This window comes from Lethenteron reissneri, chromosome 22 (assembly GCF_015708825.2).
Source record: "Lethenteron reissneri isolate LAM-NWPU_2019-01 chromosome 22, ASM1570882v1, whole genome shotgun sequence".
Classification (NCBI taxonomy): Eukaryota; Metazoa; Chordata; class Hyperoartia; order Petromyzontiformes; family Petromyzontidae; genus Lethenteron; species Lethenteron reissneri.
The window spans coordinates 15,395,459-15,411,353 of record NC_083800.1 but is presented as its reverse complement, the minus strand read 5'-3'; the positions used below and the strand labels follow the sequence as shown (position 1 = coordinate 15,411,353).

Sequence of the window (15,895 nt, the reverse complement as noted above, 5' to 3'; positions counted from 1 at the left end):
ATGGATATTCAGACTACACAATCCGTAAAGCTATCACCCCAACCGTTGGGAAAGAACCATCTGAGGACCTAATCAAAACCTTGCCATACATAGCAGGGGTCACCAAAAATATTTCCAAAATCATGAGCAAACACTAGATCCAGGTTCAATTTGACACAGTACATAAAATTCGTGATCTGATCCCATCTGTGAAGGGTGTGATCTCTGACATGCAATACCCCGGCGTATACAAACTAAGCTGTGCCTGCGGCAGTAGTTACATTGGGGAAACTAAGCAACATGTCTCAGACTGTGTTCGTGAGAAACACGGTAGGATAAATACCTCAGCCGTGGCTGATCATTATTTTAACGCGGTGGGCACACATGAAATTGATTTCTCCAAGACGAAGGTACTCTGCAAACCCACTAGCTATCAACAAAGATTCGTTCATGAAGCCATCCAGATATATAGACACAGACAATTTCAACCGAGAAGATGGGTACAAACTGATCAATCATTGGAAGGACGTTATTAATCAGTTTAAGTCATAACTGACCGTGATGTTTCCACCCTACCTTCCGATGGTAGCAGTTATTTTAGACTCTCTGATTTTACATTAACAGGCTCACTAACACAGCCGCCGTTTACATTGACATGTTAATCTCTCTCACTTTAACATCACTAGCCCCGCCCACTTCGTTTATGACCCTTGGGCTACACCCATTTTAAAACTTTCAAACAGCTTGCCTCAGCAGCTTTCCCCCTCTTTTTAAATCCTTTATATTAAGTTAGCTTGCTTGCGTGCTTACGACCGTGCAAATCTTTCGGTCGTTTTTTAACCCACTTCCCGTGATCCAATCGAGCTGACATTTTGCACACAGACTCGTTGTGCGAGACAATGTTCGTGAAAAAAAGAATTCCAAAATTTTACACTGTTTAGGGAAAACAAATTAAATATTTAATTGCCAATTGCTTAATACTGGCAGACAATCATCTGACCCATAGGTGGCAGCCATCTCAAGCCAGAGGACGAGAGGACTCTAGCCGCCACGCATATAAAGGATTTATAGTGAAAAACTTTGTTTTTACGGGTTATATTTTTTCTCATGACCATTGCTTGTGTTGCGATCGAAACGTCATGATATTTTTTAAAATTTCATCTACATGACTTTACCGAAAGACCCAAAGCACACTCTATAATACTTGTCCCAGACACTCGGGGGTTGATTTCCAGCAGTGTCCCTCCAACAGGCAATTCCTTTTGGAGTTTTTGTCAATGTTATAGGCGACTTGTTTTGCTCATTTATACATTATCACTTTTACTGCCTTGTGTTAAGTTCAGAGATTTTGTAGATTACCAATGGTTATAATTATTTACAAGTCATTGATGCTCATGTCCACATTTGTTGCGGACAGTAGTCAGGTTCTCAGTCGATCGATACTCTTCATCGGTAACCCGAAGAATCAATGTGTACACAGCGTGCCTCCTTGTCATCATACCACTTTATTAAACCCAGTGCCCACCCCTGGGTGTGGTTTCCTTCAGCAATATTCAGCAATGCACGCGTTAAAATGCTTACATGTGTACCGTGCCAACCCGCACACCAACTGGAACAATTACACAATCCGACCATATTTTTAATTTACTGATTATATACACCATTGCAATTGTACAAACGTATACCGCATTACATTTAGTTCACAGCGGTCCTAAAAAAACTGATAAGGTACCTATATTATTGTAACACAGACACGTCCGCCTTTTGAAATTGGGTACAGGTGAGAACTATAAATAATTGCTTTTTCTGCAGGGTATTGCACATGCAAGAATTGGTACGGCACAACATTTAACGTCGCCCAGCATCTTGAGATACGGTTGCATTTAAACAGGTTTAGAAATCAAGATTATAGTGGGTATCCATTTGTTCTTCAGCGGATGATAAAAGTGGCTTCGGCAAAAGCACGGCAGAATGCTTCTTATCCACAGACATAGGGTGCTGTTGTGAATGACCAAATTGGCAGATAAGAGGGTTCCCTTGATATCACTTGATCCACAGGTTGAGTCTGATCGCCACGGGGATCCACAGAGCCACGAGCATCAGGCACGATACGCAAACACGGCGGGCTATGCCGACTGACGGCGTTGTCTGGGTGCAGCATCACCTTCACCCACTCATTATTGTCATCATTACGCTTATTTACCAATTAAAGCCTCACTGGCAAGACTGTTCAGGGTGGTCCTGCAAATAGGGCATCATGATCGCCATGTATATTCCAATTGAGTAATTTGCAGCTAAATAAAAAAATGGACCACAACACCGGCACACTGGCCTACTCTTGTGAAATACTTCACGGTATCTTGAACGTCGATTGTGAAGACGACGGCGCTGAGTATTGTTATCGTTAACACACAGCAGTATTAATCCGGACGGCCACTGTAACACGAACCGTGAAGCTTTTCAACAAGTGGTGACCGTGTCACCGCCTATTTCCCCTTTCACGAAGCTCTGCAGGAGATACAGGTCAAGTAACAGACGTTTCCCTCTGATCTGCAGCATCATGGGCCATAGGGAATTGCTTGCAACATCAAGGCACATTTCCTGTGTTAGCTAAATAATTACCCATTGGAATATCCCATGTTTAGTAACGTTGTATCAAGGACAGGACCTATGTTATTATTCTCACATCGTGCATAACAAGGGCATTCTCATTTTACATTGCTCCTCTCCATACGATTCCTATAAAGTGGCAGCATCCCCATTGTCTTCAATGGAGGAGCCCACTATTTGAATAAAGATCTGATGAATACAGGTCATCACTTGGGTGAGTATTGTATTCAATGTGCGAACCTCCCGACTTTCATGAACCAGTTTAAATTTCCACCATTCGCCTTGCGCCTCGGACAGGCACACGGGAGAGAGACATTGGCGCGCCCCCTAGGGAGTCGCCAGCACTTGACAACCGGCTGCAGCACAGAGACCGCGTTTTGCCACCGCTTCCGTCGAAGATTTTAACGCTTCGCGAATCTTGGGAGCTCTGCGCACAACTGGGAGAACCGCAGGTCTGCTGACCCCTGTGGGCAGCAGGATTTGTGACCAGTATGGAATAAACCAACGAAGTTCTACTGCAATCAGGAAACACATAAGCCACTCACAAAAAACTCATTGCATTATTTCCTAAACAAACGCATACGTTAAGTAAAATGCTAAGGTACATTCATTATAAGGTCAGTTCACAATATGCTACCCAATCACATTGATGTCACACCTACCGAGTTGTGATTAAAACCACATTTAAAATTAAATGAACACCTTGGAGGCCTAGGTTTGATTGGGAGCGCTCGTCCTCAGAAAGCACTCCGAGTGATCTCCTGATGACTTTGCACCGCAACGGGGGAGCCTTCTGCCACGTTGTTATGCAAAGCACAACTGCGACGTAAGGGATATTCATGAAAGCCACGACGAACCCCTCAATCTCTGAACGTCGCATTAGCTGGAGCGATTTGGATTGTGCAAGATGGAGAACCGCAATGAGGATCTAATGTTGTGTTCTACAGTTTTGGAAATCTAGTCGTTTGATTCTTGTGCAAACTGCACCCCTAGCTCCAACCCACGTTGGGCTCCAAGGACAATTAAAATTTGCGATAAATGTAACATTTAAGGCAGGAAAATGGGGCATTTCTCTCAATTGAGATTTGTCTGAATGTGGCTATTCTGCGCCCTTATCAACCAACAATTATTCAATGAATGTGTTGAGCTTCTTCACTTAGTTGATCTTCTTGCTCAGCTCGGTGAATAATGAATGCTCCTAAATAGTTCATAAAACCTGACCTAGGAGCAGCAATGACCCTTGAAAGTCTCCGTGGTCCCACATTAAATAAATGGTTATTGCTCACAAAACTGAAAGAACAAAACTTGAATAGAAAAAACACTTTTAAACAGCAACAGAACAGCAAAACAAACACTTCCTGATCAATAACAAGTAATTTTCCCTGAATAAAAAGAAGTGCAAGATAGTACAGTATTCTACATTTATTTAAAAAGCTGCTAACGGCAATTCATTTGGATAAAGGATGTCTGCTGCGATGTCGAGAGCATCAGTGAACCCATTCCTTCACGAGTCGCGAGTCCCACCCAGCAGTCTGTGTTGTCAGCAAGGCACGATTCCTGATGCGGCTCCCGGCATTCACGGAGACGATCATCGCGGCGCATGGGCGGCGAGGGAGGTGCTGCTGGAGCTGCCCCGGGGGGCTCAGTGCCTCAGGCTGGGGCTGTTGGCCTTGCTGCTTCTGCCCGAGTCCCTGCAGTCCCTTAGTAGGGTGGCGAGCACCTGCCCGCGCCAAAACACGAACCACCACCCGCACCCCCATCAACACTCGTGAAATGTGCGCCACTTCCCAAGGACAACTTGGCAAATGATCGTTTTTGTTATTATTACTGCACTTGTTTACCCAGGAAATCCTCAAGAGGGTCCTGCTAAGTTTTCGCAGGAGGGGGCGATGATTCTACCTCCAATTAGCACGGTTGGCTACATACGTTGCAAAAGAAGTGCAACGTATATACGCGGCCGAGGATAACCCCAATTGAGTAGTTTGTGGGAAATGTTTCAAATTTGGCCGATGACGGCAGCACACAATGCCCTACTCGTGTATGACGTCACCGGATCTGTAACTTCCACTGTGAAGCCGACGACGTGTCATATCATTACCGTTAATACACCCAGCGCAGTTAGTACTTGGGGCGGTTGACGAATTCGAACCGTGAACCTCTGCAACGATCGGTGAATGCACTACCGTGAGCCCGCGACACCACCCACGTTAGACCTCGCGCAAGGAATGCGTGTCGCTCACGCGAGGTTCTCGGCGGGGCCCGAGTGTACCGGACACTCTGCGGTGTGGCACAGAGGGCGGCCCCTGTACCTGGCTCCACTTCTTGTTGCGGCTCTGCAGCTGGATGGCCGAGATGGAAGAGAAGAGCTCGCTGGCCTGCAGGTCCTCGGGGAGGCGAGTCAGCAGCTGGGCCATGTGGATGAAGTCCATGTGCAGCAGCACGTCGTCGTACAGGTGCAGGATGGCGAGCGCCGTGCGGAAGAGGAACTCCTCCCCGTCACGGCAGAAGATGTCCCAGACGCGGCACGCGACGTCCAGGGGCAGCGACTTGCTGTAGAGGGTGAAGATCCTGCACGCATCACGCAGTGGAGAGGGCAGTGCAGGACATCCACACCGAGCCCCGTCAGCAGCGACATCAAGATGGAGTACTACTCTGCGGGAAGTCAACAGCAGCTTTACTCTGGACAGGTGTACCCCCACCACAGGAATGTGGAATTTACACCGAGGGTTGTAAAAGGGTCATGAGCACCACACCTAGCATGACCGAGTGGAAAGCCACTTTCCTTATTTTTACATAAACATATATACTTAAGAGTGTAGTGATGCTGCGTTTGTATTCATACCAGTCGATCAAATAAATATCTGGAGTCAAATTGTTCTTCTTGAAATGTGAAAAGAGCTGTGGGAGGGTTTCTTCAAAGAAAACTTCAAAGGCTGCAAAGTAAGCGAGCATCTGCAACAGACGCGCACAAGTCAATCAGGGAAGTGTCTTTTCTGCAGGCTGTGCACAATTCTTACACACCCCCAGTATCGCTACCCCAATTCATACTTCCACTAACTGCCATGACATAACGTTTTGCAGAAAAATGGCAAATTCAAATTACTTTCATCGCAAGAAACAGCAGAGGCCGCACTGAGGGCCGCGCACTGTGCACGTGTGTGTAAGCGCACGTCTGCTCGACACACCGAGACCGGGGCCAAGTGGCGGGACCTTGCATGTGTATGGTCTGCCTTGGTGTCAGCGTGCGGGAGTTCTGAGTTCCCACAGCTACTGACCGACACATCAGCACCCGTAGCCGATCGCCTGCTCTCGCAGGTCGCCGGCATGGGAGTGGCAGCCAGCGGTCGGCAGATAAAGGGAGAGACCCTTAGACAGGCGCAAGCGGCTGCCTTGGCGATGCTCGGAAGTAGGGCGTCAACTGGTTAACAGCTGCCGTTAAACTTACCAGTGGCCAATGCCAAGTTATGGAAGTTTAACATGGGTGGACTTTCGCGACCAATTCAATGGTTCATAATTGATATTTGCGTCGGATCGCGTAAGCAAAATGTGTGTTGTAAACCCTCCTCCACCTGACACAGCCAAGTAAAAACGTGTGCGGATGACTCTCCAACAATGCGGTGGTGCTGCTGAAGCAGTGATAAATTGGCACGTTTGTTAACGTGTTGGGTGGAGGAGGGTATACGACACACATTTGACTTGCGCAAACGGACCCGAATATCAATTGTGATCTTACAGAAGTTGTCATTATTAATAAAGAGGTGTTACAGAATTAATTACGGCATGCGATTAGAATAGCGGACAACCGCAGAAAAGGGAGCTTTCGTTTGTTCCCGGTGATGTGCCGTGAATTAGTTTCACAGTCTCCAGCGCACACACCAGGCCATGGTCAACGCGGAAAAAGGCCATCTGGCAGGGTCGGTTCAGTAAGTTGGCAAAGGCAATGAAGGCATCGGCCGTGTCCATATTCAGCAGCAGCACAGCAGCAATGAAGGACATGCCCTGCACCTGAAAAACATGCAGCGTTACACCACAGTCCTACAGCGCACAGTTACAGCACAGGGCATCACAATGAGTTATTCACTTAAGTCAATACTGTAATTCATAAGTTCACAAAGCATTAGTCTAAACACTACAACAAATTAACTTCGAGGTTAGAAAAGAAGCAGCATGGTGTAGCACATTAGTAGAATGTGGCGATCCACACTATAGACAACAGTTTTGTTTTCCCAAGAACTTATCAGTTTTCGTGTTGAAATGAGAGCAAGTGATGACATGCATGCAATTGCCTCGTAGATGATTCCCATTCATAAAACGAAAAACTCCACTTGCAACTTCCCGGCAGAGATCACGACAGCTACTGATGGCCGTGGAAGTGAATGTCTACATTTAATTTATATGGCGCTCTCTGGACTAACAAAACAAATTCGAGTGCAGATTCTCCGATTCCACACGCGGCACAAGCGGACTCAACACCTGACTCGGCGATGGGCGTTCATTTGCTAGGCGGGGGCGGGAATAGCCATGCGAGTAATTGGACGGGATTTTCACATTTTTACTCATTTGAAGCGACATCGATTGTGGCGAGGCGAGAGAACGCGACCCGATGCTGTTGATTTTCCATCCGCGTTCGGGAGAGACACCGCCAAGCACACGGCGAGGCCCGGGCAACTCACGTAGCCCACGTCCGGCCGGTAGCAGGTGTAGGCGCCCAGCACACTGTGCAGCACGTCGTGGTAGGGTCCACCCTGCAACAACCACACGGGACACACAAACTACTACTGGAGAACTCATTGGGTTCCTCCAGTATAAATAAATATTCTGATTATGAAATAATCCGATTCTGATCTCTCCACCATGACCACCGCCTGGCAGGGGCACAATAACTATCGACACCCCTTCAATCAACACCACCGCGTTTGACGCTTCTCAGTTTGTGAGACGAGCGTGAGCTGACTGGAGGTAAACCCCCGTAGTCTTAATATTTGGGAAACCACACACCTAACACTTTTGTAACAAAAGGAGGCACATTATGTCACGGTTTAGAGACTGCCTCATCAGAGGTGCAATTATCATGGGTGTGATGAGCTGGTTAGGGTTCAGGTGAGGGCAGGGGCTCGGCAACCTGTGACTCATTAAGTACTGCTTTGCGACGTTAGCTATTAAGGACTGTCTCCTATTAACATGCATTGGTGGCTCTTAAAATATTGAATTTACAGAATTCGAACAATATGGGTATTATTATTATTATTATTTTCGTTGCCAACTCCTGGGTTAGGAGTTTGGGTTGCGATAAACTCTTCTGTGTGAGGGTTGACAATTAAGTTCCGAGGAGGAATCGCATGTTCTGCAGTAACCCCAACAACATAAACAGCTCAATGGTGTTTACTGGAAGCAAAGAAGAGAATTATATAAATATGCCGTGCGTCTCTCCGCTAATAAGATGAATGCCATAGTGGCTGGTGAGCTGAACACCTGACTGTGGTTTAACCTTGTAGTTACTTCACCGAAACCTTGGCCATCGAGGGTTTCCCCAAAGCGGATTTGACTATTCACGCAAAATGTATTGAGATACAGGTTTGCCGATCACACCCCTGTGCCTCGACCATTCGCAGTTAACTGCAATATTCCTGTTTGCATCGTAACTGTACTGCTTGCGATTATGCTGCTGCGGAAGAAAACACGCGCCGTCTCATCTCCATCTTGTCTCCCAAGCGGCGCATCGCAGGTCCCAGTTCATATGCTCCCAGCATCCTCCAGTGAGGTTCAGATGCACAATTTTTCTTTATTTATCAGTGCTCTTATTGTTTTGCAATGGGCCCCTAAATTAAAATTAAGTGGTAGTGAATATTTATAGTTTGTTCGTTTTTAAACTGTGTAATATTTACTGGACAGTACATGTCATTAACCTTATATTCAGGTTTACTTTTACATGTACAGTACAGTTCGGTCCACTATATTAAATATTTTCATTCTATACATTGACTGTACGAGTTGTATTTAACAATATATAAAATATTAATTATATTTTACATTAAAATACTTCCCGTTCCATGTTTGGGAGTCACTTTTCTCAGGACGAGGAAACGTAGGAGATACTCCGGGTTAGAGGTCACGAGTCACGGGAAACTACGTGTCAAACTGCAGTTTTCTTACCGAGGAAAACAACTACACCGATTCCCGAAGGGCTGAGTACTGCGATGCGCATGCAAATTTTTGTAGCTCAGTTTTTTATTTATATAAACTTCGTGCTTCTTTGTGCACCAGCAAATGCTTTCTGTTGACCGCCAAGAGACGACATCTGGCAGAGCCAAAACTGCACGTTCCCTGCTCAGTAGGGACGCCACCAACGGCTGGGGACAACAGCGCTAGCTGAGCGGTCAAACAACCAGAGACATTCTCGCCCTACGACAAAAGTTGGACACAGTTGACCAATTGTGTGCAGGTGGAGACAGTAGTTAAAATGTCGCTGAAACCTAAGGTAGCGGTTGAGATTCTCCATGTCTTTGCGTGCGGCTATTGGCCCCAGAAGGCAATCGCTTATTTTATCGGGCATTGGGGGCGGCCTGGGAGGAAACGCACCTTCTGGAAGATGCAGAGCGTGGGGAAGGTGCGCGAGATGTCGAGTTTGATGAGCTCCAGGCTGGCCTCCCGGTCGGCCTCCGCTGTGGCAGCAACAGCAGCAGCAGCAGCCTCTGCACCACCCCCGCAGCACAGTGCATCAACGCCTCCCAATGAAATTATAACATCTTCATGGACACGTACGTCATTGGAGCGGAACCGGAAGGAAAACTAAAATAAAATAACTTTATCGCTACCGAGGCTCCCACAACGCCATGTGGGAGGGCGTGTAGCAGTTTGGCGCCAGCTATCGTAGAGTGCGGTCATGTTGCTACAGTCCTATGCGGTCAGCACAATGTCTTAAAAAAACAACGGCACCATGCCTCTCTAAATACAATTAACGCTAACCGCTTGCATGTTCCGAGATTCAGCGGTGAACGGGGCCCCACCCTGCAAATTGCAGACGTCTCGGAACAGGAAAGGGTGAATGTGACGCTTGTTTACCCAGGGAAGTCTTAGCGAGTCTCAAATCCAGAGGGCGATGTCACCGTGTCTACTCCCAAGAGTAATTTGCAGATACCGTTTCAGCATGTTTTAGCTATTGGAGGAAACTGGAGAAACCGGAGGATATCAATTTAGAGCAGGGGGAGAATCTACACAGCGTACACAGAAAGTAGCCTGGGTTAGGAATCGAACCCAGGCCCTTCTTGCTGTGTGACACAAGCGTTACCAAAGCACCACCCTACCACCCTCCTAATTTGCATTTGGTCTGTCTCGTCCATTAACATTCACATTTTAAATCATCTCAAGTCTAATTTACGGGTTTATTCGTGGCACTGACTGTGCTTTTCCAAAAGTACAGTTTTTTATATTTTTTTCCAAATGTTAATAGAATGTTGACAAACATATGCTGTGGACCAAAGACATGGAAATGCAGCCACTGGTGCCTCTACCGCTGGGAGGCAAGACCTGTGAGTGGAGGGGATAATTGATCCTCATGGCGATACCCCGGAGTACCAAATAATACAAAATGGCCGAGGCAATTAAATATTTTATTTCTGGGACACTATTTTTTCCAGGGGTGTTACTTAACTCCGCGAATGGGGTACCAATAAATCCGAAATCAGTACTACTCCACGATGTCGAATCGTCAAACATTAGCATAAAAAAATCCGTTATCGAAAAGTTAAACTTTGAATAATGCATCATGTACAGCTCGCCGAGATGAGTCGATTGCCGCATCGCCGACAATCAGCAGACTAAAAACGACTGCATCACGGACATTGTGCGGGAATGGTACCCCGGAGTACCGGCATAAGGTTCAATTGTGGTTGTGATTATTTATATTAGATTTATTTTATTTATTACATTCTGCAATTACACAAATGTTACTACCACAGTACGGATCTGAGTTACAATCATGGTTACATAGGTCATGATACAAACAGTGAGTATTGGTGCATGTGCTTTACATGCTACAGGAAGTGGGAACCAATGAAAAAATGTCAAAAGTAAATAACAAGACTAGATTCTTTTGTGAACAAAAATAAAAGGAAAAAAAAATTCATTAACAAATAAACACAATGAGCAACCGGAATTTTATGCTCCAAATAAGCTCCAGCTCACACATCTCTGACGATTATTGACGACGGCTACACCTATCAAGGAACTTGAGTTTGAAGAATGAACGTAACTGTCTCACGGTCATCAACAATTTAATTCCCAAAGCTAACATGAAAGCGATTTCACAACGAGGGAGCAGCCACCGAGAAGGACCTTTTTACTGCAGACCGAATCGAACCTGGGGGGTTTCTAAGAGTAAGTCGGAGGAGCTTTTTAGGCTTAGTTTATTTTCTTTCAGGGTCAATTGATCCATCTAGTATTTATCAGATTTATCCAAGAGGACCTTTAAAATAAACAGAGCCCAGTGGGATGTTTCTATGGGCAGAGACAGTTTCAAGATGAACCAATGTAATTGTCACAATGGTGGGTACTGAAGAGAGCATCCAGAGCAAAGCTAAGACCTGAATTGGTCGATTGAGTTTAGCTTCTTTAATGCAAACCTCAGAAGCAAACTGATGAAGTAAATCATGGCAATAAACATTGGAAGTATTGTTGCTCTTACCATATCTAAAATTAGCATAGACGGCATGCAGTCCTTATGCCTGTATAGGAAGCCACTTTTAACCTTCATTTTCTTTAAATGTAAGCAAAGATGGAGTGAAACTTAAATTTAGAGTTGGTGATGGACCCCAAGTATTTGTACTCCTTCACTTGTTAGATTTGTGGCACTGAAACATAAACAATGCACAACTTTGGTGGCGATTCCGTCCATGTTCGGGTCCATGCCCTGTAATTGGCTGGACTGTATTTTGCCACCAATGTAACGAAATAACCTGGGACCATTAAATTAAACCCTAATCCTGGCCTCTCTCAATGCATTGGCATTGGGCGAGAGGGAAAACTCCCAATTCCCTGTGTTAGGAGCGCCAGCAAGGCTGAGGTTTCCAATGCCCTCTTGGTGAATTCTATGGTTACCTTCAGCTTCAACGTTGGAGCTCGTCTCACTGAAGCTTTTCCACCGTTCTTCTGCTCGAGAAAGGAAGATCTCGTACAGCTCTGAAACGAGCGGAGAGGACACGTGCTTTTTAGAGATCCGTCAAAGAGTGGGCTCTCGATTCACACATCGGCAGATTGAAGATTTATATTTTAAAATAAATGTACTATTTATATTTTATCAGGAAAGGCTCACTGAGCTATATAGCTCTTTTTCAGAAGCAGCCTGGCCACAAATGATCGCTCAACAAAGTGGCTTATCATGTGCAAATTTATAACGGCCATATCCTGTAAAAGCATGTTCTAAATCATTGCATTGTTCCACCGTTATTCACACGGCCATGCCTCACAGTCCAGTCCCGCACTTCTCTCCATCGGCAATAATAACAGAGCTCTGACCCGCAAGTCTCTCAGTTATATTTGTGCAGAATACTGACATCAGTGGTTCGGTACTGGGGGGGGGGGGCGTGTGTGGAACCACGTGGCCGCCACAGCAGTGAGAGTGCGGCAGAGGATGTGGCATGCCAGTGTGCAGGCACGGCATGCCGCTGACCGTGTGTGATGTTGAGCTCATTGCCGATGGTCAGCCTCCACACTCTGCCCCGCACGCTGGGAGGGATGCCTTGCCACCAGAGGTCCTTGGCTTTCCGGGTCTGCCTCCTAAATGTAGAGCGTTCTCACGTTAACATCACCAACGTCTCACATTCGCTTCGTTTGTAATGCTGGCACCGTGTGACGTAGTCGCTAACTATATAGACCGTTGCCGGTGTCGCTATGACATTTTTGGTTAGCCAGGTCACGAGTGCTCATATGATGGTTTTAGTCGTGTGAGAACGAGGCAACCTTTCACCTGAGGCGAAGCATTACTAGAATTGATTGTCTTTAAACGGTCAGTCACCCGATATGCTTCCACAACTTCGAACAGCAAGTCTCACACACGGTATCTTATAAATAGTAACATACAAACATGTACCCACTCGCATCAATGTCCAAGCGCATTCCCGGACTCTGGGATAGGGCTATCTTGGCCACCGTTGGCACTTAATGCTGTTTTGCTTCTTCGTCCAGATATGAGGAAGTTCCCACTCTGTCACAGTAGTGCGAGGCCCGTTGGATTTCGCACTTTCGTGATTTTTACCCTGAACATCTATGAAAAAGAGCTTCATAGCTCATCAGATTTCTCCATAGTAAATAAAGTTCATGATTCGTCTTCAGGGTTCTGGGAGTTGTTGAGACCACTCAGCCTTCCAACGCCCCTGTTATCAGACATCCCCTCACACCTCTCCACTCCAGTAGATGGCACTCCTCACGATCACGAACTCTAAGTGGCCAATATTAAACCACCTCACCAGTGTACTTATTGTGAGATGCAGTACACAGAAATCCCCAAGCACCCCTTCTCATTCACAGTACCACAATCACCACGCTCAACAGTACAATATTGGACTTAACGGCACAAGTCGGACAATGGCAGCAGATTATTGGCTTCTGTGTACTCAGCTGCCCCGTTCGCACCGCTGCTTTCCTCCACAGGATGGCGCTCAAGGTGGCCTCCTTGCGCTCGCCCCACTGCTGAAGCGTTTTCTCATCATCAAATGTGCCTCTGCTCCCCGAGCAGATGGCCAAGCATTCAACATGACTGTTCTCTGTGGTCGGCTCCTCTCTCCACTGCTGGCTGGATGTTGGGCAGACCTGCTAGTGGCTGGTGTCCTGCTGCTGTGGTCTCATCTCGCCTCTCAATTGCGTGAGAGGGGGTTCCAATACATATGAAACTTGGGCTAGGTTTGGCACAGTCCATAGGTTAATTTCCTGATGAAATTTAGCCCTGCACCTGTTCTGAATATTGCCGCATGGGTTCCGCAGCTAATTATTTCACTCGGTGCATGCTGCATGCCGAATGAATTGGCGACCTGAATGAGGCTCCTCAATTCCTTTATCCCCTGCCAAACCCAGAACCGGCTCATCCTGTGCCACTTCACTATCCCTCTCATTTCAAACACGTGGTCGAAGCCCATACACCCTATATTAGGATTGAACCCACACAATATGCAGCGCTCCACTCTAACCTGAGTAATTATAATATTACACCTCTCGGCTTTATTGTACCACGTACCACATCGAAGGTGCCTAATTAACAAAAAATAAAGGTATCTGCCGACCTGGCTATCGCTGCGACCAAGGTCTATTTGTTCCCTCGGTACAGGGGCAGTGAGAGCAGCAGTGTCACGGTGAGCAGACCCATGTGATCGTTCCGGTTTCCTGTAACATCACAGCATGGCGGGATGGGTGTCATGGGAACTCACGTGCGGTCCCAGTGGGGCAGAATTTCCGTGTTCCACACGGCAACCGAGATGGAGATGTTCTCCTCCTGCTTGCACCGCTCCTTCAGCTGCTTCTTACGCCTCTGCATTTCTCGTACCTCTGCACACGACCGACAGCGAGCCCCGGAGAGCCACAGCAGGAGTCCATGCGGCTGCTTTTCCAAGGACACACCACTGGAAAACTTCCCGTTGCTTCACACACACACACTCTACATTACCATGAAAGGAACAGAAACAATAAACACATTCGCACAAATTTACCGAGGAAAGCCTCAAGGAGTCTCAAAGACTCAAGCTTGTTTGGGATGAATGGGCAATTCCACGAGGAGTATATTTGTGGAGGTAAGTGGGGAGCCTGGAGGAAACCCAAGCTTTTGACTGTCTTGAGATGGAACTGCATGTCAAGATGCAGTCCATAAACAGTAATTTTGTAGAGTGAGATGAGATGGGAGAGGTAAGTGAGTGCGTGGCAGGGAGTAGAGTGAGATGAGAGGGGAGAGGTAGGAGATTGCGTGGAGGGGAGTAGAGTGACATGAGAGGGGAGAGGTAGGAGAGTGTGTGGAGGGGAGTAGAATGAGATGAGAGGGGAGAGGGAGGCAAGTGCGAGGAGGGGAGTAGAGTGAGATGAGAGGTAGGAGAGTGTGTGGAGAGGAGTAGAATGAGATGAGAGGGGAGAGGTAGGAGATTGCGTGGAGGGGAGTAGAGTGAGATGAGAGGGGAGAGGTAGCAGAGTGCGTGGAGGGGAGTAGAGTAAGATGAGAGGGGAGAGTGTGTGGAGGGGAGTAGAATGAGATGAGAGGGGAGAGGTAGGAGAGGGGTGAGTCCATGGAGAACCTTGTAGACAGTGAGTAGTATTATCTTGAAATTCAGTCAATTAGGAATCGACTCCTACATCGTAGCACCGGTTTGTCACAATTCATGAACCCAAACTCACTGGTGAATAGACTTGTCGAATAGAGTGTGTACTTTGCGTGGTGTACGGTAAGTTCTCACTTAACGCGTTTTCACACAACGCATTTTCGCTATCATCCAGTTCATCTATTCGGAAACATTTTCCCATTAGAACGCGGTTTCTGAGTGGTCGACAACTGCTTTCTCGAGCTGCGCAGCTGAGTGGTGTAATACAGTAAGCGGAATGATACGGTGCGCGGCGTCGTACCCTAATCTCAGTTATTTCTCCCACCATGTGATGACTACAGGCTGATTTACAGTGCATACGTGATCAGTACAGTGATTCCTCGCTAAACGCTTTTTCGTTTAACTCGGCACTTTTCTCAGAAATGCATCGACCGCATCAAATGAGGAATTACTGTATACATGAATGGAATAAAAATGTAAAAAAAATGTAAATGTTATACACAACCAAGAGGTTCACGAGTTCCAATGTACGCCCCACCTCTCTTCTTGGCCTGCAGCACCATCTCATCGTACAGCTGCTGGTGTCTCTCTGCCTCGTCCGGGGGCTTGGCGGGGAGGTGACTGAGGATAGACACGCATGTGGCGGCCCCCAACACAGCATCAAGGAACGCGACGCACAATCATGCCACATCGCATTCGGGAGCTGTAATCACGAGTCATGACCGCAGTTATCATCGTCGCTGACAACACTAATGACGGGAATGATTGGGGGAATACACCCATGATGGAAGTAAAACTAAACTTTTTATATAATTTTTTTATTTTACCAGCAATACAGCTCTTTTTCAGAAGCAACCTGGCCACGAATGAGAGCTCAACCAAGTATGTATGTGTGTTGCATTTTTTTCGCACCGTACGTAGTCAACCATGCTAATCGGAGGTGTGAAGTGGCTTATCATGTGGAAATTTATAGCAGCCAAATACTCTAAATTCGTATTTTTTTATGTGGAGGG

At 46.6% G+C, this 15,895-nt stretch overlaps 1 protein-coding gene across 8 annotated transcripts in view; it reads right to left on the bottom strand.

Annotated features, from left to right (window-relative positions):
• Nucleotides 1–1,465: 1,465 nt before the first annotated feature.
• Nucleotides 1,466–15,895, bottom strand: part of LOC133345689 (TBC1 domain family member 14-like) — a 32,335-nt gene continuing 17,905 nt past the window's right edge. For 6 of the 8 annotated variants that reach the window (XM_061556663.1, XM_061556670.1, XM_061556667.1 and 3 more), the window contains 10 exons: nucleotides 15,421–15,503; nucleotides 14,007–14,124; nucleotides 12,257–12,363; nucleotides 11,686–11,766; nucleotides 9,169–9,281; nucleotides 7,263–7,334; nucleotides 6,466–6,594; nucleotides 5,432–5,541; nucleotides 4,899–5,157; nucleotides 1,466–4,309 (listed from right to left, as the gene is read on the bottom strand). In XM_061556663.1, coding sequence (XP_061412647.1) covers nucleotides 4,232–4,309; nucleotides 4,899–5,157; nucleotides 5,432–5,541; nucleotides 6,466–6,594; nucleotides 7,263–7,334; nucleotides 9,169–9,281; nucleotides 11,686–11,766; nucleotides 12,257–12,363; nucleotides 14,007–14,124; nucleotides 15,421–15,503 — 1,150 coding nt within the window. In that variant the 3' untranslated portion in view covers nucleotides 1,466–4,231. The remainder of the gene's footprint in view (nucleotides 4,310–4,898; nucleotides 5,158–5,431; nucleotides 5,542–6,465; nucleotides 6,595–7,262; nucleotides 7,335–9,168; nucleotides 9,282–11,685; nucleotides 11,767–12,256; nucleotides 12,364–14,006; nucleotides 14,125–15,420; nucleotides 15,504–15,895) is intronic. The other 2 variants (XM_061556664.1, XM_061556665.1) reach the window with 2 other exon arrangements.